Source organism: Pelodiscus sinensis, chromosome 32, assembly GCF_052426305.1.
Source record: "Pelodiscus sinensis isolate ZL-2025 chromosome 32, ASM5242630v1, whole genome shotgun sequence".
NCBI classification, from domain to species: Eukaryota; Metazoa; Chordata; order Testudines; family Trionychidae; genus Pelodiscus; species Pelodiscus sinensis.
Genome location: NC_143083.1, coordinates 9598951 through 9622255, shown reverse-complemented (window position 1 = coordinate 9622255; position 23305 = coordinate 9598951). Strand labels below are relative to the sequence as shown.

At 51.1% G+C, this 23305-nt stretch overlaps 1 protein-coding gene across 2 annotated transcripts in view; it reads left to right on the top strand.

Moving 5' to 3' along the window:
* The first annotated feature begins 510 nt into the window (after positions 1 to 510).
* The window catches only part of ATCAY (ATCAY kinesin light chain interacting caytaxin), a 48554-nt gene continuing 25759 nt past the window's right edge, over positions 511 to 23305 (top strand). For both annotated transcript variants that reach the window (XM_006135594.4, XM_089774957.1), the window contains exons 1-4: positions 511 to 873; positions 2960 to 3082; positions 12592 to 12656; positions 17354 to 17575. In XM_006135594.4, coding sequence (XP_006135656.2) covers positions 3006 to 3082; positions 12592 to 12656; positions 17354 to 17575 — 364 coding nt within the window. In that variant the 5' untranslated portion in view covers positions 511 to 873; positions 2960 to 3005. The remainder of the gene's footprint in view (positions 874 to 2959; positions 3083 to 12591; positions 12657 to 17353; positions 17576 to 23305) is intronic.

Below are 23305 nucleotides of genomic sequence, written 5' to 3'. Positions count from 1 at the left end.
GGAATCAGGCCCCGGCTGCCCCTTGACAGCGGGGTTTGGACACACTAGACCCCTTTGAAAACCCCCCAGACTAGGCCTTCCACTGGTGCCTTTCCACCTGCCATCTGCCCTGGGCTGCGTCTGCACCGACCTGCCTCCCCCTTCTCCCCCTTCCTCAAAGCCGATTCTTTTCAGCTCCTCCAAACCCCTCTGGGGCCCTGCACCCCCTTCCCCAAAAGCCCCCCCCAGCCAGCCCCACGCCAGCTCCCAGCAGCAAGGAGCACCCTCTCTTCTAGGTGCAGAGGACGGCCGTGCTGTTAGACTGGTCCTGAGATCCTGCCTTGGACCACTCCACTTTGCCTTTCCTTAGCCAATGATGCTCCACATTAAACAGCCTCACCCCGCCCCTCTCTTCCTGGGCCTGATCCTACTGAGGATGCTCAGGATGCCAGGGAAGCAGCTGTGGAGATATCCTTCTGTAGCCAATCAGAGGAGCCGTGGCTCTGAAAGGAGGGGGGGCACTTTACGTCATGAGCTCTCTACCCGCCCACCCCCCTCCTTTCCCGGCACACAAAAGCGGTGCAATTAGCTGTCTGAAGGGAGCTGGGGTTGAGCCAGCTGTGAGCTGCACATAATCCAGTATCTCTGAGGCAGAGCGAGCAGCGGCGGGGGGGAAGCATTCAGAGAAGACGAGCCGCTGCCATCCATTTCCAAAGCGCACGGCCGGCCCTGATGCGTCTCCCCGTCCCCCAGCTGCGACAGCCTGGCCCGGCGGTATTTTTATTCCAGTTCTGGATGTCTTAAGGAGCACGCTGCCACTGGAGGAGGCATGCCAAGCTGGAATACAGCCGACAGCTCCTTTATTCCCCAGTAGCAAGAGGAGACGCAGAGACGGTAAGTCCCCGGCGGCGTCCGCGCTCCCATTCTGCGGGGTTGGCGATGGAGACACCGACGCTAGTTTTTCTCCAGGGTGCTGTGAAGGGATTGTGGAAGGGGAGTTACGTGCCCGGGATCTGTGTGAGCCCTGGGGCATTGCTCATTCCTGCACGCTCGGGAATCGTCCCTTAGCACAGAGATGCTCCTGCCCTGGCAGCGCAGCCGGCAATGCACCAAGAGAAAGAAAAATACGTAATGCAGGAAGCGCCGTGCGGGCAGAGGGAGAGGGGAGGAGAACGCGGTAACCCTTCGCCACACAGCTCCCTGCCGGCCTCCCGCAGGGCTGACTCCCACCTCTGGCCATGTCTGCAGTAAATAGAAACACAGGACAGCCCTAGCCATCTGCTGAGCCTCAGCCCCTGAAAGCAGCCTGCAGGCAGAGCCTTGTCTCCCTCCCATTCATCATGGAGGCCCTGCTGAGGTAGGACAAGCCTGCTTAGGCCAGGTCAGAGCAGCGGCTTCCCAAACAGCATCGAGTGGGCCGGAGGAACAATGTTGGCTGTAGCCGGGTCACTCGGGCCTTCCGCGGGTGTAACAGAGACCGGGATCTGACCCGCTGGGTTCAAAACAGGCCCCGGTTTAGCCCGTCCCTGCCCACGCAGACATGGGGTTTGTATCTGGATGCGGTCGGAATATTCAAGCACCTTCCGCGCCCACTGCTCTCCTGAGCGGGCAACGTCCGAAACCTCGCGCTGCCAGGGTCTAATCCTGGTGCCTTTACACTCCGCAGCCATTGAGTTCAACGGGAATAAAATCCAGCCAACGGAGGGGTCTTGCCCACGCTCGACTCCTACTGACTTTAGGCATGCGAGGAATAAAGAATAGTCCTCTCACTGACAGCTGTATCACAGCGTGCGAGGCGGCCACAGTCTCTCTGAAAGAGGGCTGCCAGGTGTCCGGTATTGGCCTGGACAGCCCGATATTTTCGGCCTTTGTCCAATTAAAAAAAACAGAAAATACCGGGCACGTATTTTTTTGTTCAATAACTTGGATCCCCATCTCCCCCTTTTTTTTGTTTTGCTCAACCAATTTTTTCCCCACCATGTTCAGTATTTTTTGTGAAAGGATCCGGCAACCCTACTCTGAAAGTCCCGTAGCACGGCCCAGAGGCCTAGATGGGAAGGAGAAGTCGATCCCGTGGGGCTGATTTTGGCCGTCACTTGCACTGGCGTGGCTCAGGAGTGGCTGCACTGGACTCCGTGGAGTTGCCTCAGTACAAACCACATGGAAGCAAGTGCCGAGCCAGCCCCACGCGCAGCCGGGCCCCCCATGGGTTTGACATCTGTTTTCATAAAAACGGGACTCAGAGTATGTGACAAGAGCCACAGGACGAACCTGGGTGTGTTGCCTGCATGACGAAGAACCAGTGTCTTCCTCCCAGAAGGCCTCCTACGCCTTCCTTTGGAAACAAGCCCTTCACCGGGTCTCAGCACAAAGCATCGCCCTGGCGTTTCTCTGTGCAACAGGCAACATCAGCACCCACCAGAGAGAGCAAAATGAACACAAGTGACGCTGCCCCATGGCCTGAAACTGATCGTGCGTTGTGGCCCTTTCAGCCTGCATTGCATTCCCACTGCCCAGCGTGTCGGTTGCCATTGTTAGTACGGCAGGATAAACCCTGACCGGCGAGCCTATGAACTGAACATGGTGGGTCCCTGGGGACCAGTGCGTGAGAGTCACAACGGGTGATTGAGAAGCCGTGTGCGGTGGTCACGTTTTACACGGAACCTACGCGCCAGGCTCAGCAGAATGGCTTTTATTCATATCTCCGCAACACCACGCCCACTGGTTCCTGCATTTGTAAAGTCACTGTGCTTTAGGGAGAGAGGCTCTATAGTCACGTCACCACTGAACACTTCACACACACACAGACACACAAGCACATGCACACACTGACCCACATCGGGAGCTACGTTTTCCAAATGGCGACTGCCGTTGGAACAGACCATACCAAAGCCCCGGGCCCCTGCAAGGGGCTGAGAATGGGTTGCAGCTCCTGACGGCTTTACGCCGGGGGCCAACGCGCTTGTGTCTCCTGTTCCAGCCCAAACCCCGCGGCAGGTGAAACCCAGCGTCGCTAGCGTCTCGCCATGGGCACCACGGAGGCCACGCTGCGGATGGAGAACGTGGACGTGAAGGAGGAGTGGCAAGACGAGGACTTTCCCAGGTCGGTTCCGGCAAAGCCGCGGCGAACGGCAGGGGAAGCGTTACCTGGCGGCGATTGGGTCACGGGGCGGGTTCTGGCAACGCTCAGGCAAAGCAGTGGTCAGAAAGCAGGGATGCCGCTGCCCTTCCGAAAACGTTTCGGTGGCAATAATCTCCTGTCACCCTCACACCCCTTTGGGCACTCCGATACCGGGGGGGAGTATGGTCACAGCCGAGCTACATGTGCCCCAGCGCCCGTCTAAGATGCAGGGAGCATCTCAAAGAAAGCCTCCCGCAAGCTCTTCTTTGAGCAGCTTACTCAAGGGAACAGCCCAGAGGCTTGATTGAATTCAATGGCAGGACTCGGGCGAGTCATTGCGACACGATGCCTTTATGAGTTGCAGAATCGGGCCCTAACGACAACCCTCCCCCCCTTCCCCTCCCCCACACCTGTCAGACAGCCATACAGAGAAGGACAGAGGTGCCTCTGCTCCCACCCGATCTGCAATGTTGCATAGACCCCACCTCCCCCGGCTCCAGTCTTCAGCCTGTCACCGGCACCTGGCTCCCCCGGGACCCAGCTCCACGCCAGGAGGGGATGCAGCTGGCGCTGTTGAATGGGGAGGCGCGCTGGTACCCAAAGGCTGTGAGGCTGCCTTTCACGCTGCCATCCTTTGGACCCAGCTGCGGCGGAACTCCCACCGCCGGCGCGACAGCCCCCCTGTGTTCGCAGCACAGTGGGCCCACTGTGCGAGTCGGGCTGTTCCGGGCGGTCCCTTGGCAAGGCCGAGCTGTCGTCTGAGCGCTCCTGTGCGCCTGGCCGTCGGCGGATCAGCTTGGCTCTGTTCTGGCAAGGCCCAGCTGTGGGGCGAATCTAAGCCCCGTTGTCTGCAGCCCATGGCACCCTTGGGGCCCGCGTGTCGGCCTCCCCGCACACAAGAGTGAGACTCAGCCCATCTAGAAGATGGGAACCGCCCTCGCTTATTTCAGGGCCCCAAAAGAGCCGAGAAAGCAAGCTAGCCCCGAGCCGGAGACCTGCTGCACAACCGGGCAGCAGCCACGACAAATGATAGGACCCGCGCCGCGTGGCGCCCCGCCCCCCTTGTGCACGGTGCTGTACAACTGTGGCCCACAGGCCCACGTCTCCTGAGTCCCAGGCCAGTGCACTAGCCACTAGGTCACGCCGCTACGTCGGTGCGGGGAGCCGCAAGGCTCTCTTGTTTCAGTTGCAGCAAACTCGCTGGCTAATAATAATCACACGGCTATTCGGTTTCACCCTTAGATCTTAAGGCGGTTCCGTATCGCGCACCAGGAAACGCAGGGCACGGAGGTGACATATCTCAGGCCGTGCAGCAAATCAGCAGAAGTGGGTCCTGAATGCCAACTCCCCTTCCCCCGCCCCAGGCCCGCCCATTAACCCACACTCCCCCCATTGCATAGGACGGTGTGGGGAACATAAGGCCTGGAGGCCCGGTGTGGCCCCTGGCTTGCCTGGATCCAGGCCCAGGGCTCCCACGCCAGCACTGGGGAGGCTGCACTGGTGCTCAGCCCCTGCCACCCTCCTGTGGGGCTGGAGCGCACAAAATCGCCCACCCCGGCCCCTCTTGGCTCTGGTGCGTGAGGGGAAAGTGGGGAGGGTCTTTCTGCTCCTCCGTGAGGGTTTGGTTGGGTTTTTTATTCTAGTTTGTGTGCGGCCCCCGGCTGACTTTCCTGTGGGTCAGCGGCTTCAGCAGGGAAAGTCTTTCATGTTAAATAAGACCCAACCCAGCCAATCACTTGCCACGTGCGCTCCCGGCCGGGCTGGCAGAATTCCGCCGGTGTGGGCGTCTGCATGTGAAGCTCGTTTCACCTGAGAACTCAAGTCACACAGGCCCGAGGCTGCCTCTGAGCCCAGTTCCCGCTGCCGGCTGACGTGCTGCGTAATTGTATTTGCTCAGCTGCCATTCACCCATCTGGCTCCCACGGCATCTCCACGAAGATCCCAGCGAACTCAGCCCCTTGCAGGGCCCGAACGTTCCCCGTGGGCAGCCGGTTCAGGGGATGAGTTTCCTGGTCCCTGCTCGCAAAGGGGAGGTCCCCGCAGCTGCACCACAGGGCAGGGCTCCGTCATGCAGGCAGGGAAGGATCCAAGTAGAGGAGAGCCCGCCTCCCTTCCCGGAAGGTTTAATCTCCTGGCTACAGTTTGGCTCTGCTGCTTGTGTGACTCCGGTCCTGCAGTGATGCTGTGGCAAGGCCGGGGGGGTGGAGGCAGGAGCATGCTCACTGTGTCCCCGGCATCCATCTAATCACCGCGCAGAGAGACTCAGGCTGTTCGCTGCCTGACAGCACGGGCCTTATACGGTGCCACTGGCCACCAGCTGATCAGTGCCAAGCAAAATGGTGGCCCACGACCCTTAGAAAAGCAGCTGTATTGAGGAAATGCTAGAAAAGGGACAGGTGGTCGAGCTAGCTGTGTGGGAAGGAAAATCCAAGGGAAGACTTTGCCCTAGGAACCAGGAGTTAGCAGGCTAAGCATCCTTCGGGAAGGTAAGGAAGACACCCCCTCCCCCCACTAGACAGACTGAATTGCTAAATGGAAAGGCTCTGAGATCCCTCACCTGCATGGTAAATCCCCGAGCCCCCCGGCAAAGGGTATTTTGATACACCCAAGCCTAGTGGCTTTTCTGTGTCAGAGAGAGGGAGAAAAGAAAGAAGGAAAGAAGGTTGGTTAGTTAGTTAGTTAGTTAGTTAGTGTGTCTGTCTGTCTGTCTGTCTCTGTGTCTGTGTCTGTATCTGTGTGCATGCCTGTGTGTGTCTATGTCTGTGTGTGTAGTGCAGGGGGTATCTGTTTGTGTGTGTCTGTGTGGTATGTCTGTGTGTGTGTGTGTGTGCACGCATGCACAGAGGATGGGTGTGTCTGTCCGTGTATGTGTGTGTCTGTGTGTGCGTGCGTGGAGGGTGGGTGTGTTGGGGTCACTGGGCATGATCCTAGGTAACTCGGGGGAGTGGAAGGTCACGAGTACCAATGAAGCGCCCCCGCTCTAAGCCCCAGCACCCTAAAAGCACCCCCCCCCCTTCCGCCCCTTCCCTCCTCCCCAGGCATAACTTTTCTCTGGCTCGCTAATAGCTGGGAACAGGGAGGCAACAGGTGTGTCTGTCCATGTCTGTGTGTCTGTGTGTGTGTGTGGTGGGGGTGGGGATGTCTCCATCCGTCCCCTGTGGATTTTTTGCCCTGCTCTGGGAATATTCTTATTTCTTGCCAGTTTAGGGTACCGCTGTCTGCTGGCCATTGTGCTGGACATTGGAGGCAGGGCCAGTGTGCCTCATTAATATACAACAGCCTCATTAACATACAACAGCCTCCTTAACATACAACAGCCTGGCTCCAAGGGGATTCTCCCTTCATCTCAATGTGTCTTGCCTTTCATTTGACAGGGAGTTGTGACGGCGTGGGCGGGTCGCAGGGAGGCTCTGGAGGTTTGGGGGGGCATGTGCAGTCTGTCCCCCTTGCTTGAATGGACCCAGTGGAACGACCCCAGGTGGCTCTGAGATGGACCCGTTCTGTGGGGCTCAGTCCCCGAACTTGCAAAGCTTCCTACGCCAGCCCCTCCCAAGCACCACTTAGTGCAGGGCCGGGCGATCATTTTTGATGGAGGGAGGCCACTCCAAGAATTTGATAAGTGGCCAAGGGCGGCGCTCTTCCATGATCGTGATGGAGGGTGGGTGCCGAAGGGAGCTTGGGGAAGGGACTGGCGTGCAGGAGAGGGGGTGGGTTCTGGGAGGACGTGGATGAGGGAGGGGGTTGTGACCTGGGGCAGGAGTGCAGGGGAGTGCTGCAGGGATCTGGGTTGTGACCGGGGATAGGAGATCAGGGTGTAAGTTGTGGGAGGAGGCTGTGACCTGGAGAGGAGTGTAGGAGGGGGTGCAGGGTCAAGGAGGGAATTGGAACTCGGGGCAGGAGTGCAGGAGACGTATAGGGGCTTGGGATGCAGGGTCTGGGAGGAGTAGGGATGCAGGAGGCGGTGTAGGGGATTGAGGTGCGGGGGTGCGTGTAGGAGATTGGGGTGCATGGTCTGAGAGGGGCAGGGATGCAGGAGGGAGGCAGGGGGTTGTGAGCGGGAGGGACTGGGATGCCAGAGGCAGGTTCTGGCCCGGAGGTGGTAACCTGGGTGGCTCCTGCAGCCCAGTGGGTTCATCAGCCAGTCTCCCTGTCTTCCATGCCCCTACACCAGCTGCAGGGGCCAGGTGTGGCTCTGAACTCTGTGAGCCCAGAGAGGGGAGGGGTACTTCACACACAGCTCCCATTGGCCAGAAACCAGCCAATGGGAGCTGCAAAATCGTGTAAAGTCTCTCCCTCCTCCTCTCAGGTATGCAATATTCAGAGAGCTGGAACGCCAGTTCTAGTCTGGGTTAGTGGACACCAGGGCTAAGGACCGCAGCCTGCAGTTTGGCACAGCATCATGGACTTCAGAGTACCGTGCAGCATCCGCCAGGGTAGTGCAGCTGGGCAGACGACACACGGACGGGGGAGAAGTGTTGCTTCTCAGATGGGGACCAGATTCTGATCTCGCTAACAGCAGCGTTGACCCGCTGGCTTCCTCGGAATGATGCAGGACTCGGCGCCGGCGTGTCTGAGCGCAGAATCCAGCCCCGTAACTTGCCCCTGAAAGCAACACTTCCCTCTGCCTTGGGATTTCAGCCCCTCCCGCTAGCAGGACCCCACTTGCTGAAAAGTGACTTTTCCAGCCCACAGGGCTGCGAGAAGTGAACGTCAGAAACCGAAAACCTTTGCTTCTGGGGCTGTGGCCTTGTTCTGTGAGCGGGACTTGTGCTGCCTGAGTCATGGCTGTACGTGCCTGTGCGTTAAAACGCTACAGCCTGCGGGTTGGCGTCTCCTGGTTCCGATTTGTCTATATGACAAAACCACTGCAGCCTGGTGAGGGCAAGCGTTCGTTTCTGTACAAGAGAGGGCCAGGTTAGGCATGGTAGGGTCTTGAGCCAGAGGGCTGAGCACAGCCTGCAGGGGCTGTTTTAAGGCTACTGCCTCCCTTTGATGGCTGTCAAGTAATGTAGGCAAGGGAAGGCTTTGCCTTCCCCAAACTGCCTACGCTGAGCAATATCCCCGGCCCTCCAGGTGGCCAAGAAGGATCTTCCTGCGGGCTGGGGTTGGGCAGAGCTTGACTGGGTGGCAGATTGTTTGAAGGGGTGTGGTCTCAGGGGGAGGGGTGTGGCTTCAGATGGAAGGGGCGGGGCTTGGGCTTGCCTTCCCCAACTGGGCCAGTCATCTGCTGCCCATGCTCCCTTTGCCCCAATCATCTAACCTCCTGGCCTCAGTTTCCCCACCCATATGAAGGACACCGTCATACTGACCTGCCTCTGAAGGGGCTTCATTAGTTAATATTTGCAAGGTGCTTTGAAGAGAACATGTGCAGGGCAGTTGCTGGGGTATGTTGCACATTAGGGCTACGGGTATGGCTTGTGTGTTTAGAAAAATTGCCAAGTGCTTCCTATGCTAGGGGCCACATTTTTTTCCCCAGGTTGCTTGGGCAGAAGCTAACTTGCCTGGGTGTGTGCTGATGGTCCCTCAGTGTGTGTTCACTTTACACTCCAAGGCTCCTTCTCTGGCAAGACACAATGTTTGGGAGCTACTTCAGGGAAGTCCAGGGCTTGGGCAATGGATTGGTGAATGCAATAGCCAAACCAAGACACATCAGGGTCCATGAAATCTGGTCTGTTGTGTACTTTCCCCCTCTACTTTACAGATTTTCATGAGCATTTCTCAAACAGGGGTCCTGACCCAAAAGGCAATTGCATGGGTGTTTCAAGGTTATTTTAGGAGGGCCACAATATTGCCACCCTTATTTCTACACTGCAGAACTAGGGGGTCACCAAATAGATGGCAGGTTTAAAGCATTCAAAGGGAAGTTTTTCTTCCTGCAGTACATAGCCAACTTGTGGAACTCCTCGCCAGAGGATGTTGTGAAGGCCAGAACTTTAACAGGGTTCAAAAGAGAGCTTGATAAATTCATGGAGGTTAGGTCCATCAATACTTATTAGCCAGGATGGGCACAGAGGGTGTCCCTCGCCTCTGTTTGTCAGGGGCTGGGAATGGGCGACAGGCAGGGGGTTCCCTCTCAGGAAAAATTTCAGTCCTACCCAAAAATTTCAGACCTGCCCACCTCCTCAGCAGAGCTGCACAGCCACAGCGACATGGGGCCATGTGGCAGGTGGCTGCCCCATCCCAGGTACAGCTGGGCAGCCATGACACAACAGCCAGGAGCTGAAGCCTGGGCCCTTGTACTAAAAATTGCACCATGGCCCCAGCTGCAGTCCCAGCCCTAGCAGCCGCCATGCAGCTGAGGCCCCAGCTACTCCCTGGGACACGGTACTAAAAATAGTCCTGGCTCCAGCCACCCAGCACATGGCCACATCCCTGGGAGCAGCTGGGGCCATGGCTGCCTGGCGGCTGCTAGGGCCCATACAGGGGTACTAAAAATAGTCTGCAGTCCTGGGCCCAGCAGACTCCACGCAGCCGCAGCCGCAGCCGCAGCCGCAGCCGCAGCCGCTCCCATGGGTGGCTGCCCCATGTTCCGGGACTGCTGCCGGAGCAATAGTGCAGCTGATCCTGGGCCAGGGTGGTGGTGCTAAAAATAGCACCATGGTCCCATCCAGGTGTAGTCATCACACGGCCCATGAGGAATGTGGGAGTCCCGAGCTGCAGCGGGTCTGCTGGGGAGAGTCCCTGGCGGCAGTGGGGGTCAGTGTGGGGGGGGGGTGCTCCTGCAGCCAGGGGCTCTTGGCTGGGCACCCAACTCTGAAGGCAGCACTGCCACCTGCAGCAGCGCGGAAGTAAGAAACCCCTCCCCCACCCCCTGTGATTTCTTTGTGGCTCAGGAGTCCTACGATGACAGTGCCGCAAGATTTCCAACTGAAATATTCAAAGTCGCGACGTTTGTGATTTTTTTAATTCTGTGACGGTGAAATTGACCAAAATGGACCGCGATTTTGGTAGGGCCCTACTGATGGGCAAGGAAACAAAGGCATCCGGTACCGTGCAATAGTGAGAATGACCGAAGAATCCCTCCCTGCAAGAATCCGCCAATCAGGGGAGGGAACAGGTCTGCCAGCAGCAGCAGCTCTGCTGGGCTCCCCTGTCTGTCAGCAGCCCATCTGTATGTCTGGCAAAGGGGAGATTTCGGAGGATGAGAAATGAGGGTTTCCCACTGGGGAGGTTCCTCATGTGTAAAGCTCATACTACAGAGCCGGCAGCGCAGCCAGCCCTCTGGCATGCACCGGCTCCCACCTGCAGCCAACTCCCTGGGAGCTGGTGCGTGCCAGAAGCTGGTTTTTAAGCTGTTTCTCAGCACATATTGGCTCCCAGCCCCGCACCCAGCTCCCAGCTTCTACCTGGCCCCCAGGGAGCTGGCTGCCACCCCATGCTGTGGGCTCTGATAAAGCACAGGTGGGTAGGCAGCTCCCTGGGAGTGGGGCAGGGAGCTGACATGTAACAGTTGTGGTAACTGATATGCTCATGCTCATTGGTTAGCCGATTAAACAGTTATTCTATGACACCTCTAGTAGCGCCCTTGGCTAAAACATCCACTCTCCTTGCTGTGTGGCAGCTCTGTGTCTGGCTGCTGCCTTGCGTCCACCCAGAAGTGGCTGCATTTCACGGCGATGTGCTCGGTGGCAGGGGGGTTTATAGAGGTCGTTCCTGAAGCACCTGGCGATGCAAAATGCTATAAAAATAAATGGACGTTGATTAGGTTGTTCCCAGGCAAACCACCTGTCGGTTCCATGGACTCAGTGCCGCTGTTGTGTCCGGTTGAAATGTACTTGGGCCCAAAGGTGCATTAGAGAACGGGTGTAGAACTGGTACATTTTCCCGTGGTGCTCTTAGAGCATCTGCCCTGGGAAGACCTCTCACTCCATGGGGAATGCGGCACCGTGCATAAGGCAAAGTCAACTGAACAGCAGCTTCATATTTAGGACAAGAAGCAAGGGGCTTAAACTTCAGCAAGGGAGGTTTAGGTTGGACATTAGGAAAAACTTCCCAACTGTCAGGGTGGTTAAACATTGGAATAAGTTGCCTGGGGAGGTTGTGGAATCTCCATCACTTGGAGAGATTTAAGAACAAGTTAGACAGACACCGGTCAGGGATGATCTAGAGGGTGCCATGAGGGCAGGGAGCTGGACTTGATGACCTCTCAAGGTCCCTTCCAGTTCTAGTGTTCTTTGATTCTATGATTTCAGCAGCAAATTTTAGCTTCAGAAGTTTCTGATACACCCAGGCCCTAAACCCCTGAAGGCCTTTGCCTACCCTACGGCCCTGCCGGCAGCCAGGGTTGGCCAAAGTAGGTTTGTTGTTCTCAAGCCTTAGATTTATTTTGATCCAGTCTTGGATGAGGTCTCTCTCACTCCAGAGCCCTTCCTGGTGTCCTTCAGCAGCTACTTCCTTTGGACATGCAACAGGTCCCATTGTCTTCTCTTGCCCCTTTTGGGGTGCACTTCAGAGCCTTTGGCACCTATGACCGTTTTCCAATTCGCTCCTTTGCAACCCCAGGGAACTGTCCTCCTTTGCTAGGAAGCAGGGTGGCAGGCGGCCAGGGCTGGCCCGCAACATTTTGGCATCTGAGGTGGGGAGCTCAAATGATGCCCCCATGCCTTCTCACGTGGGCCAAAACTTTGAAAGGTCTCAATTCTGCCTTCTTCTTGTTTTACTGCTCTCATGGGACTGCCCTGCTCCCTACATAGGCACCAGCAGCAGACATAATTTTCTACACTCTGGCTATGTCTAGACTGCATCCCTCTGTCGACAGAGGGATGCAAATCAAGCACATCGAAACTGCTAATGAAGCCGGGATTTAAATATCCGGCGCTTCATTAGCATAAACATGGCTGCCGCTTTTTTTCTAAACGGAGCTTTTTGGAAACAAAACAGCAGTCTAGACGCAGATCTGTGGAAAATAAAGCCTTTTTCGACAGATCCTGTATTCCTCAAAAATGAGGTTTACGGGATCTGTCAAAAAAGGGTTTCTTTTCGACAAATCCGCATCTAGACTGCCATTTTTGCCTCGAAAAAGCTCCGTTTTGAAAAAAAAGCGGCAGCCATGTTTATGCTAATGAAACACCGGATATTTAAATCCAGGCTTCATTAGCAATTTCGACATGCCTAATCTACATCTCTCTGTCAACAAAGAGGTGTAGTCAAGACACACCCTCTGGGTCCCAGTGACACTCCCCTCCCCACCAACAGTCTGGCACCTGAGGCAGTCACCTCAGTTGGCCTCATGGTAGGGTCAGCCCTGCAGGTGTAATTGACGTGTGAATCTGATTCTGTCCTGTTTGGTGTTGGAGTGGGTGGGTGGCTTTTTCCAATGGTGATGTACCTTGAGTTGGAACGGTGGGATTGGTAAATACGATGGTAAAGATAGTTGTTGCAAACCCCAGGGCACTGGGATGAATGGATTTAATAGTGGCAAGTCCTGCTAATTGTGCCCTCTTTGCGTCCGCACCTGGGCCTCTGGACCCTTTGCTTCGGCTGACTGGCAGACCCCTCCCGGAAGAGACAGGCATGGACTCCCTGGGCATCCCCACAGAAGACGAGCACACGTCCTGTAAGTATCAGATTGGCCTCGCTGGGCTTGGGAGAGGGCATTTTACTGGGCAGTAGGTTGGGCCAAATTCCCTTTGTCAAAGTCAGACAGGACTCACTCAGATTTGTCAGGCCACTCTATTAGCAAAGCTGCTCTGCTAAATGCACCCAGAAAATGTGAGTACCATGCAAGGCTCAAACTCCTTAGATTTATGCAGTCAAAAGAAAGCCAACTTAACAAGATTAAAAAGTGGCAAAACTTCACATGATTAGTATGAGACTAGTCAAGTATCTTCATTTCCACATCAAGCACACAGCAATCTCCTGTCCATATCTCCCTGGTTATCTCAATTACTTTCTGCCTAATACCTAATGTTCCTTTTCCTATTATCTCAGGCCTTCCTGGCTAGCACTCTGATCTGCATACCTACAAACAACATTAACATACGTTTTCTTCTTCCTGTTCAGAGACTAACAGTATTCCTTCAACTTACTCAATTCATCTTTCTCTTACAGTATAATTCTTTCTACTTTCACACCTTCAAGTCTTGGGCAAAAAATCTTGCCAAACTGAGAACAACATGCGAGTGTTGCAGATTCACGACAAGCGGGGGGGAAGAAGCATTTCCACAGGCGCCATGGACACCCATTGACTCCTACCCTGACTTCCTGGGGAGGGTTGAGTGGGACGTCCCAGAGCCTCCGTCCAGCTGACACCCAGCCTGGGACACAGCTGAGCCCGCAGCCAACATGAATTGCTGCAAAACAGGAGGAAGATTTTGAAAAGCCAGATGCTCATTAATAAGCTGAGCAATTGCTGCCATAATTGACTTAGTGCACAACAGAGTTCAGGCTGGAAAGCTCATTGCAATTATTTGACGGAGCTTTGCCACACCTCATTCTACAGAATAGAGCAAATACAATGGTTGTGCTCCCTCCCTGAACACAGCCAGAATATTATTCAGGAGAGGATAGGAACCCACAAGAGCAATCCTTGTTAATATCTGTTATTTGCATTGCTGTGACAGCTAGGAGCCCAGTCATGGGCCAGGACTCATGAGAAGCTAGATAATTTCATGGAGGTTAGGTCCATAAAAGGCCATTAGCCAAGGGATAGAAATATCCCTGTTTGTCAGAGGCTGGAGAGGGATGGCAGGAGACAAATCGCTTGATCATTGTCTTCGGTCCACCCACTCTGGGGCACCTGGTGCTGGCCACTGTCGGCAGACAGGCTATTGGGCTAGATGGACCTTGGTCTGACCCAGTACAGCCATTCTTATGTTCTTATGTTTTTAGGACTGGGCACTGTACGTTGTGCTAGGTGCTGCATACGCATAAAACAAAAAGATGGTGACATTAGTGGCCCCAAACACCTTTGTTCCTTCACTTGCTCAGGTTAGTTTATCCATTCAGTAAAAGTTGTTCTGTTCAGCCCTGTGCTTTGATCTCTGCAGCTTTCGTTGGGGTTGGCTGCTGATGTTAGATTTCTCCTAGGCGAAGAAAGGCATGTTTAGCTTAATAGAAAGGATTTGCAAGAACAAGTGACAGGGCAAAGGTCCTGCATGGAAATCAGTGGCAGAGCCAGACTGAGACCACAGGTATTCCCTCATCACAGGCTGATGTTTAATTCGCTTCACCAGGAAAGATGATGAATCAAATAAATAAGGAATTCATCTTCAAACATCTGGAAGACAATAAAGTGATAGGTAACAGCCAGCATGGATTTGTAAAGAGCAAATCATGTCAAACCAATCTGATAGCTTTCTTTGATAGGATAACAAGTCTTGTGGATAAGGGAGAAGCAGTGCACATGGTATACCTAGACTCTAGTAAGGCATTTGATATGGTCTCGCATGATGTTCTTAGCAATAAATTAGGGAAATACAACTTAGATGAGGCTACCCTAATGTAGGTGCATAACTGGCAGGATAACCGTTCTTAGAGAGTAGTTATTAACGGTTCACAATCCTGCTGAAAAGGTATAACAAGTGGGATTCCTCAGGGGTCTGTTTTGAGACCAGTTCTGTTCAATAGCTTCATCAATGAGATGATGGCATAGATGATACAATTATTAAGTTTGCAGATGATACCAAGCTGGGAAGGGTTGTAAGTGCTCTGGAGGATAGGGTCAAAATTCAAAATGATCTGGACAAACAAGAGAAACAGTCTGAGGTAAACAGGATGAAGTTTAATAAGGATAAATGCAAAGTGCTCCACTTAGGAAGGAACAATCAGTTTCACACATACAGAATGGGAAATGACTGTCTAGGAAGGAGTACGGCAGAAAGGGATTTATGGGTTATAGTGGACAACAAGTTAAATTTGAGTCAACAGTGTGACGCTGTTGCAAAGAAAGCAAACGTGATTCTGGAAGGCATTAACAGGAGTGTTGTGAGCAAGACACAAGGGGTGCATCTAGTCTGGCATGATTTTGCACAAAAGCAGTTGCTTTTGCGCAAAAACTTGCCAGCTGTCTACACTGGCCACTTGAATTTGCGCAAGAGCACTGACTTTGTAATGTACAAAATCAGTGCTTCTTGCGCAAATATTTTCACACTCCCACTCGGGAAAATGCCCTCTTGTGCAAGAATACTTGTGCAAGAGGGCCAGTGTAGACAGGAAAGAACTGTTTTGCGCAAAAAAGCCCCGATGGCTAAAATGGCTATCGGGGCTTTCTTGCACAAAATTGCGTCTAGACTGGCCACGGATGCTTTTGCGCAAAAACATCCGTGCCAGTCTAGATGCACTTTTGTGGAAATACTTCATGCCAGTCTAGACACAGCCAAGAAGTCATTCTTCCGCTCTACTCTGCGCTGATTAGGCCTCAGTTGGAGTATTGTGTCTAGTTCTGGGCACCACATTTCAAATATATGTGGAGAAACTGGAGACGGTCCAGAGAAGAGCCACAAAAATGATGAACGATCTAGAAAACATGACCTATGAGGGAAGACTGAAAGAACTGGGTTTGTTTAGTTTAGAAAAGAGAAGACTGAGAGGGGACATGATAGCTGCTTTCAAGTACCTAAAAAGGTGCTACAAGGAGGAGAGAGAAAAATTATTATTCTTATCTCTGATGATAGAACAAGAAGCAATGGGCTTAAATTGCAGCAAGGGAGGTTTAGATTGGACATTAGGAAAAACTTCTTAACTGTCAGGGTGGTGAAACACTGGAATAAATTGCCTAGGGACGTGGTGGAATCTCCATCATTGAAGATAGTTAAGAGCAGCTTAGAGAGGCATCTATCAGATATGATCTAGAACAGTGTTTCTCAACCTTTTTGTTTTATAAAGTACCCCTTTAAAAAAATTGTAAGTACCCCCAGTACCTACAGTTTTCAGACACAACATTTTTTCTACCATTGCAACACATTTGTGTAAACAATTTAATCGTAGCCTGGTGGGCGATGAAAATTTTGGGTGTAAAAAGTACAAAAATAATAAAGCGCTGTAAAACTTAAAACAAAAATTCCATTTTCTCCCAATTTCAGTTGTGTTGACGTACCCCCCCAGACTTCTTTTGTGTACCCCCAGGGGGACTCGTGCCATTGGTTGAGAAACACTGATCTAGAATAGAAGGTGCTTAGTCCTGCCGTGAGGGCAGGAGGCTGGACCTGATGACCTCTCAAGCTCACGTCTAGTTCTAGTATTCTAAGAATCATACAATGATAAAAATAAATACCCCATCTCTGGGAGGTGTGGGGGCCAGCCAACCACCATCACCAATCGGTCAGTGCCAGGGTTCCAGAGAACAAAGCATGGAAACAATCATCCAGCTTCTTGACTAGGCTCAAATACAGGTTCTAGCATCATTAGCCCCAAACAGCCTAGTGTTATTCATGTTTTAACAGCATTTTCAGCCTCACTTTCCTTCTTAGTGGACACAGGACTTTCTGTGCCTCAGTTTCCCCTTCCATAAGATGGTGGTTGTGCTTCTAACCTGTTTTGGGGGGCTTGTGAAGCTCAGTTAGTTAATGCCTTTTTTAAAAAATGAAAGGCACTATGGCTATGTCTAGACTGCAGGCTTCTTTCGAAAGAGGCTCTTTCGAAAGCATCTTTCGAAAGAGCCTCTTTCGAAAGATCGCGTCTAGACTGCAGGCGGATCTTTCGAAAGAGCAATCCGCTTTTTCGAAAGAGAGCACCCAGCGAGTCTGGATGCTCTCTTTTGAAGAAGCCCTATTTACATTGAAGAACGCCTTCTTTCGAAAGAGGAACTTTCGAAAGAAGGCGTTCTTCCTCGTGAAATGAGGTTTACCGCCATCGAAAGAAAAGCCGCGTTCTTTCGAAATAATTTCGAAAGAACGCGGCTTGAGTCTGGACGCAGGGGAAGTTTTTTCGGGAAAAGGCTACTTTTCCCGAAAAAACTCCTGAGTCTGGACACGGCCTATATTAGTGCAAATGTTCTGAATGGAACGGAGACTTTTGAGCAGAGAAAGTTCAGGCTTAATAACTTGCCCAGCTTGGCAAGGAAGGTGGAATGTAATAATTCCCGACTTTGGGAGCCTCTCCAACATGGAGCTGCGTTTGGCCTCATTAGAACAGAGAGCTGGGACTCAGGACACCTGCATTCCACTCCTGGCTTGGGCACGGGCTTAACATTTCTGTGCCTCAGTTTAACCCCCCTTTCAAATGGGGCTAAAATGCCGCAGTGCACAAGGGTGGGAGGCTGCTGCTCATATGCCAGGATCTGGCTGAGTTGCTTACGTTCCTCTTTCCTTGCAGCTCCCCCTAACACTTTGAACTTTAACGGGGCTCATCGGAAGCGCAAGACGCTGATAGCCCCAGAAATCAACATTTCCCTGGACCAGAGTGAGGGCTCCGTCCTGTCGGATGACTTCCTGGACACGCCCGACGACCTGGACATTAATGTGGATGACATCGAAACTCCGGATGAGACGGACTCCCTGGAGTTCTTGGGCAATGGGAATGAACTGGAATGGGAAGGTAGGTAAAAGGCGAACTTGGAGGGGATTTTGCTGGGCCTGGGTGCTTGTCTTGAATTGCTTTCAACCCTCTTTCTTTTGACTCCGCTTTGCTGAGCCCCGGCTCTGATGAGAGCTCCCTCATACACAGTTTGTCCTTGGCACGCTAATGGCAGACGGCACGGCACATGTTGGCAGCTGTTGGCAGCCACACAGACTGGTCAAAATACTAAAATAGCACCCTCTGAAAAAATAAAATGACAGAGAATAGCTATGCATTGCAGGAAGTACCAAGTAGGAATAACAACAATAAATACAAGTATGTGTCTGGAGGTGAGTAGACTGGATAGTGTGTGTGTGTGTGTGTGTGTGTGTGTGTGACAGAGTTCTTTTGTATCTTCGTAGGGTGAGACAGACAGTCTTCTTAGGGTGGGCCAGGCAGTTTCAAAAGCCAGCTGAAGACAAAGGGCTTCCCATTGCTTAAATAGACTTTCCCCCAGAGTGTGAATCCTTTGTTTGGCACACACACACACACACCCCTGTCCCCATGGAAAAATACCAGGTTCAAGATGGATTCAAGTACCAGGTGGAACAGTCACATGTCTTTCTAGGACCAATCACAGTCTTAGCTTACAGGACAAACAAGGCCATTCCCAAGTCATTGATTTGATTACTGAATCATTAAATTCCTGAAATATGACTAATGGTCCTCATTAACACATTTAGAACTATGAACAGATTCACACTTCATATTTCTAACTTCACATGCAAGAATGATCCATGCACAAAAATAGGATACACAAATTCAGCAGGCTGCATCTGAAAAGTTGATAGGTTACATGGCCTGTTTTACATAAAGCATCTTCAAGTTATGCATATTCATATTCGCAAGCCAATTCTCATAAGGCATGGGTGGGGGAAACTGTCACAGAGCCTATCATCTGTGACACTTCACAACATCCTCTGTCAAGGAGTTCCACAGGTTAACTGTGCACTGTGTGAAGTACCTCCTTATTTAAACCTGATGCCTATTAATTTCATTAAGTGACCCCTGGTTCTTATATTATGTGAAGGGATAAATATCACTTCCCTATTCTCCTTCTCCAAACCATTTATTATTTTATAGACCTCTATCATCATCTCTTTTCTAAACTGAACAGTACAAGTCTTTTTAGTGATAGAAATGTAGCCGTGTTAGTCTGGTGTAGCTGAAACAAAATACAGGACTATGTAACACTTTAAAGACTAACAAGATGGTTTATTAGATGATGAGCTTTCGTGGGCCAGACCCACTTCCTCAGATCAAATAGTGGAATATTTTCTTCCACTATTTGATCTGAGGAAGTGGGTCTGGCCCACGAAAGCTCATCACCTAATAAACCATCTTGTTAGTCTTTAAAGTGCTACATAGTCCTGTATTTTGTTCCAGTCTTTTTAATCTCTCTTTCTAGGGAAGCTGCTCCAAACCCCTCATCATGTTTGTTGCCCTTTGCTGGACTTTTTCCAATTCTAATATATCTGAAAAGGGGTCACTTGCCGTGAGCGCCTCTTAGAGGCCAAAGCTACATCTGCAATTTTCAGCCCAGCAGTTCTAGAGGGGGGTTTCATACCTCCTTGCTGCAGGTGGGGAGGTCCTAGACTCACCCACTCCTCCGGGTCCTGGCCCAGGGTCCGTGTAAGTAGCAGTTGCCTGCTATGAGTCTCTAGTGTCTGCTGCTACCTTGCTCCCTGGCTCTTAATACACCCTGTCTCAGGTTGCGTAAAGTTTTGTGGCTAGTCTTCTGCCTCTGGACCCGGGTCTTAACCAGGTCTAAAGTTCAGCTTACATTCGGCACTGTCCGAGGTGCTGCAGTCCTCCTAGTCAGAGCTCAGATCTGGCTGGGTCAAGCCCCAGTGAGGAACTGGCAGGCCCTGGCCCAGCAGCTTCTTTTATATCAGCCTGCTGGGCCCTGATTGGTTGCCTCTGCTGTGGCCACTCTATCCTGCGTGGAGGACCTCTCTTCTGCTCTTCATCCTACGGCGGGGTGCAGTAAGGCCTCTAGCTTCCAGCAGTGGGCCTTGGGGACTAGTCCACCCCACCACAATATCCTTTTTGAAACAAGGCTACCAGAACAGCACTCCGTATTTAAGGCGTACCATGGATTTGTATAGTAGAATGATGATTCTTTCTATCTTATTATCTATCTCTTTTTTTTTAATGGTTCCTAACATTCTGCTGGCTTGTTTGACTGTCCACGCCCATTCAGGGGATGTTTTCAGAGAACTAGCTATAGTGACTCTAAGCTCTCTTTCGTGAATGGAAACAGCTAACTTAGACCCCATCCTTTTGTACATAGAGTTGGAATTATGTTTCTCAGTGTATGTTACTTTGCATTTACCAACATTGACTTTCATCTGTCAGTGTGTTGCCCAGCCACCCGGTTTTGTGAATTCCCTTTGTGACACATGACAGTCGGCTTAGTCTGCAGACTTTGCCAACTCACTGTGTACTCCTTTTTCGAGATCATTTATTAATGTGACAAATAACACTGGTCCCAGTACAGACCCTCGGGGGACACCCAGGGCCATGGACAATAATTCCAGGCCCGTGGCAGAATAGACAATGGGCCCCCTATGATATTTGCACTGCCAGCATGTTCCCTCTTATTTTTTTCCATCCACATGCAGACTACATTTTGTTCTGTGCACCGAGGCATGTGCAGATGTGCACCACCAGGAGAAACAAAAAAACTAAATAAAATGCATATTTTTAAATTACCCTAGGGATAATCACTCCAGCTAGGACAGCTGAGGCCTGGTAGAACTCACTACTCAAAAGATTACATTTAAGTCTAGGAGAAATAAAAGTTACAACATGCACAGACCAGCCAAAACACTAAAATGGCACACTTAAAAACAATACAATGGCAGAGAGTAGCTGTGTGTTGCAGGAAGTCCCGAGGAGTAACAACAACAATCAATACAAATATGTGTTGGGAGGTGAGGGTGACACAAGACAGGACAATGTGTGTGTGTAAGAGATAGAGACAGACTGGACAGTGGGAGGTGGATGGGGATGAGAGAAAGAGAGAAGGAACAATAGGGTGTGTGAGAGACAGGCCTGTGTGTGTGTGTGTGTGTGTGTGTGTGTGTGTGTGTGTGTGTGTGTGTGTGTGAGAGAGAGAGAGAGAGAGAGAGAGAGAGAGAGAGAGAGAGAGAGAGAGAGAGAGAGAGAGAGACACTGTGTGAGCTGGCTGCTGGGGAAATCTAAGAAACAAGGCACTTTAAGAGAAGCCTTCACACACTCACCAGAGTAGAAGGAAACAGCTCTGACCGGAGTCCTGCACAGCCAGAACCACCCGTGTCCGTCTGCCACCTCTCAAGGATGCTAGTCTCTCCTGAGTGGCAGGGCCCCTCCTGGTCCTTTGAAATCATCCAGGTCCCTGGGCAGTTACTCCCTTAGCTGCCCTCTGTCAGCAGGCCTGGGGACACGACTATTTACCCCTCTCCCTTCTGAAAACTAATCATTTATGCCTACCCTTCATTCCCTATCTTTCAACTGGTTGCTGATGCATGAGGAGTCTTTCCTCTTACCCCATGACAGCTGACTTTGCTTAAGAGCCCGGACCATGTCCAAGTTTTCTGAAAGTCCAAGTACACAATATCCATTGGATCTCCCTTGTTCACAGGTTTGCTGGTGCTCCACCGCCCACCCCGCCAAAGCATTCTAGTAGATTGGTGAGGCATGATTTCCCTTTATGAAAGCTGAGTTGACTCCTCCCAACGTGCTCATGTATGACTTTGATCATTTTGTTCTTTATTAACGTTTGAGCCAATTTGTTGGTACTGAAGTGAGGTTTATCAGCCTGGACTTGTTAGGATCGCCCCTGGAGCTCTTTTAAAAAATTAGGCAATACATTAGCTATCTGCCAGTCATCCGGTACAGAGGCTGATTTCAGTGATAGGTTATAGACCGCAGTGAATAGCTCTGTAATTTCAGATCTGATTTCCTTCAGAACCCTTGGGTGAATCCCATCCAGTTGTAGGGACTGTTTAATGTATCAGTTTGTTCCAAAACCTCCTCTAATGACAAAACTTCCCCAGACCCATTACCTAAAAAGAAAGGGTCAGATTTGGGATTCTCTCTTTAGCTAGTGAAGACCGATGTGAGGAGTTCATTTAGCTTCTCTGCGATGGCCTTGTCTTTCTTGAGGACTTCCTGATTCTGATGTGCTTAAAAGAAAAGTTTGCTGTTCATTTTTGTCATTTGCTAATTATTTTTCATATTCTTTTTTGGCCTTTTTAAGAATATTTTTACACTTCACTTGCCAGATTTTACACTCCTTTCCTTTTTCTTCTGTAGGATTTGACTTCCTTTTTTTTTTTAAGCTCTCTTTTTGTCTCTCACTGCCTTTTTTACTGTGTTGTTTAGCCATGGTGGCACTTTTTGATCCTCTTACTGATTTGTTTTTTTCTTAATTTGGGGTAGCCATATAGATTAAGCCTTTGTTGTAGTGTTTTTTAAATCATGCAATTTGCAGGCATTTCACTCTTGTGACTGCCATTAAATGAGCCACGCTCATTTGTGTGTAGTTCTCTGTTTGGAAGTTAAATGCTACTGTGGTGTGTCTCTTTGGTGTTTCACATACACATACACATACACATACACACACACACACAAACACACACACACATGCACGCACGCGCGGATGTTCAATTTAATTACACTATTGTCACTATTACTGAGTGTTCAGCTACATTCACCTCTTGAACCAGATCCTGTGTGCCATTTAGGTCTAAAGAAAGAATTGCCACCTCCGTTGTGAGTTCCAGGATTAGCTGCTTCAATCAGCAATCATTAATGGTGTCTAGGAATTGCGTTGCTGTGGCCCGTCCTTAGGAGACATGTTCCAAGTCAAGAAGGCCATGGCTACACTAGGAAATTATTTCAAATTTACTACATTTGACTTATGTACTCCTGATTTAACAAATTCAAACTAGCATGTCCTCACTACAGGGAAGAATGGAACGTCATCTGAGGCAGGCTCCATTAATGTGGACACGCTCCCTCAGACCCAGAGCCCCAGGAAGCCCTCTGGAGAGTTGCGGGAGGCCTCCTGGAGACTAATTAGTTCAAATTAATGGCACCAGAGCCTCCACACTAATGTTATTTCAGACGTACAAGTTTGGACTTAGCATTATTCCTGATGAAAAGCAGGAGTGCAGAGTTTGAATTCCATGGCCCGTTATTCTGAAATAACGTGCTTGGTAGTGTGGATGCTTACTAATTTGAACTTGGGGGGGGGGCGGAAGGGATATTTTGGACTAAGGTCCTGGTGTAGACCAGGCCTAAGGGGATAGTTGAAATCCCCCATTATTATTGGGTTTTCTGCTTTGGTAGCCTTTCTGATCTCCCTGAGCGTTTCATACTCGGCATGCAGGCCAGGTGATCGGTGGTATATTCCTACTGCTATTTTCCTATTATTCGACCATGGACTTTCCACCCATAGAGATTCCATGGTACTGTTTGAGTCATTTAAGAGTTGTACTGTATTTGACTCCATGCCTTCTTGCAACATAATACCCCTCCCCAACCAGTGCGGAGCGGTATTATTATCAATGGCCTCATCTACTACCCAGCACTCCAGTTCACCCATTTTAGTAAGGTTAGGGTTATATCATACAATCATAGAACACTAGAACAGGAAGGGACCTCGAGAGGTCATCAAGTCCAATGTCCTGCCCTCATGGCTAGAGTACTGTCTAGAGTCCC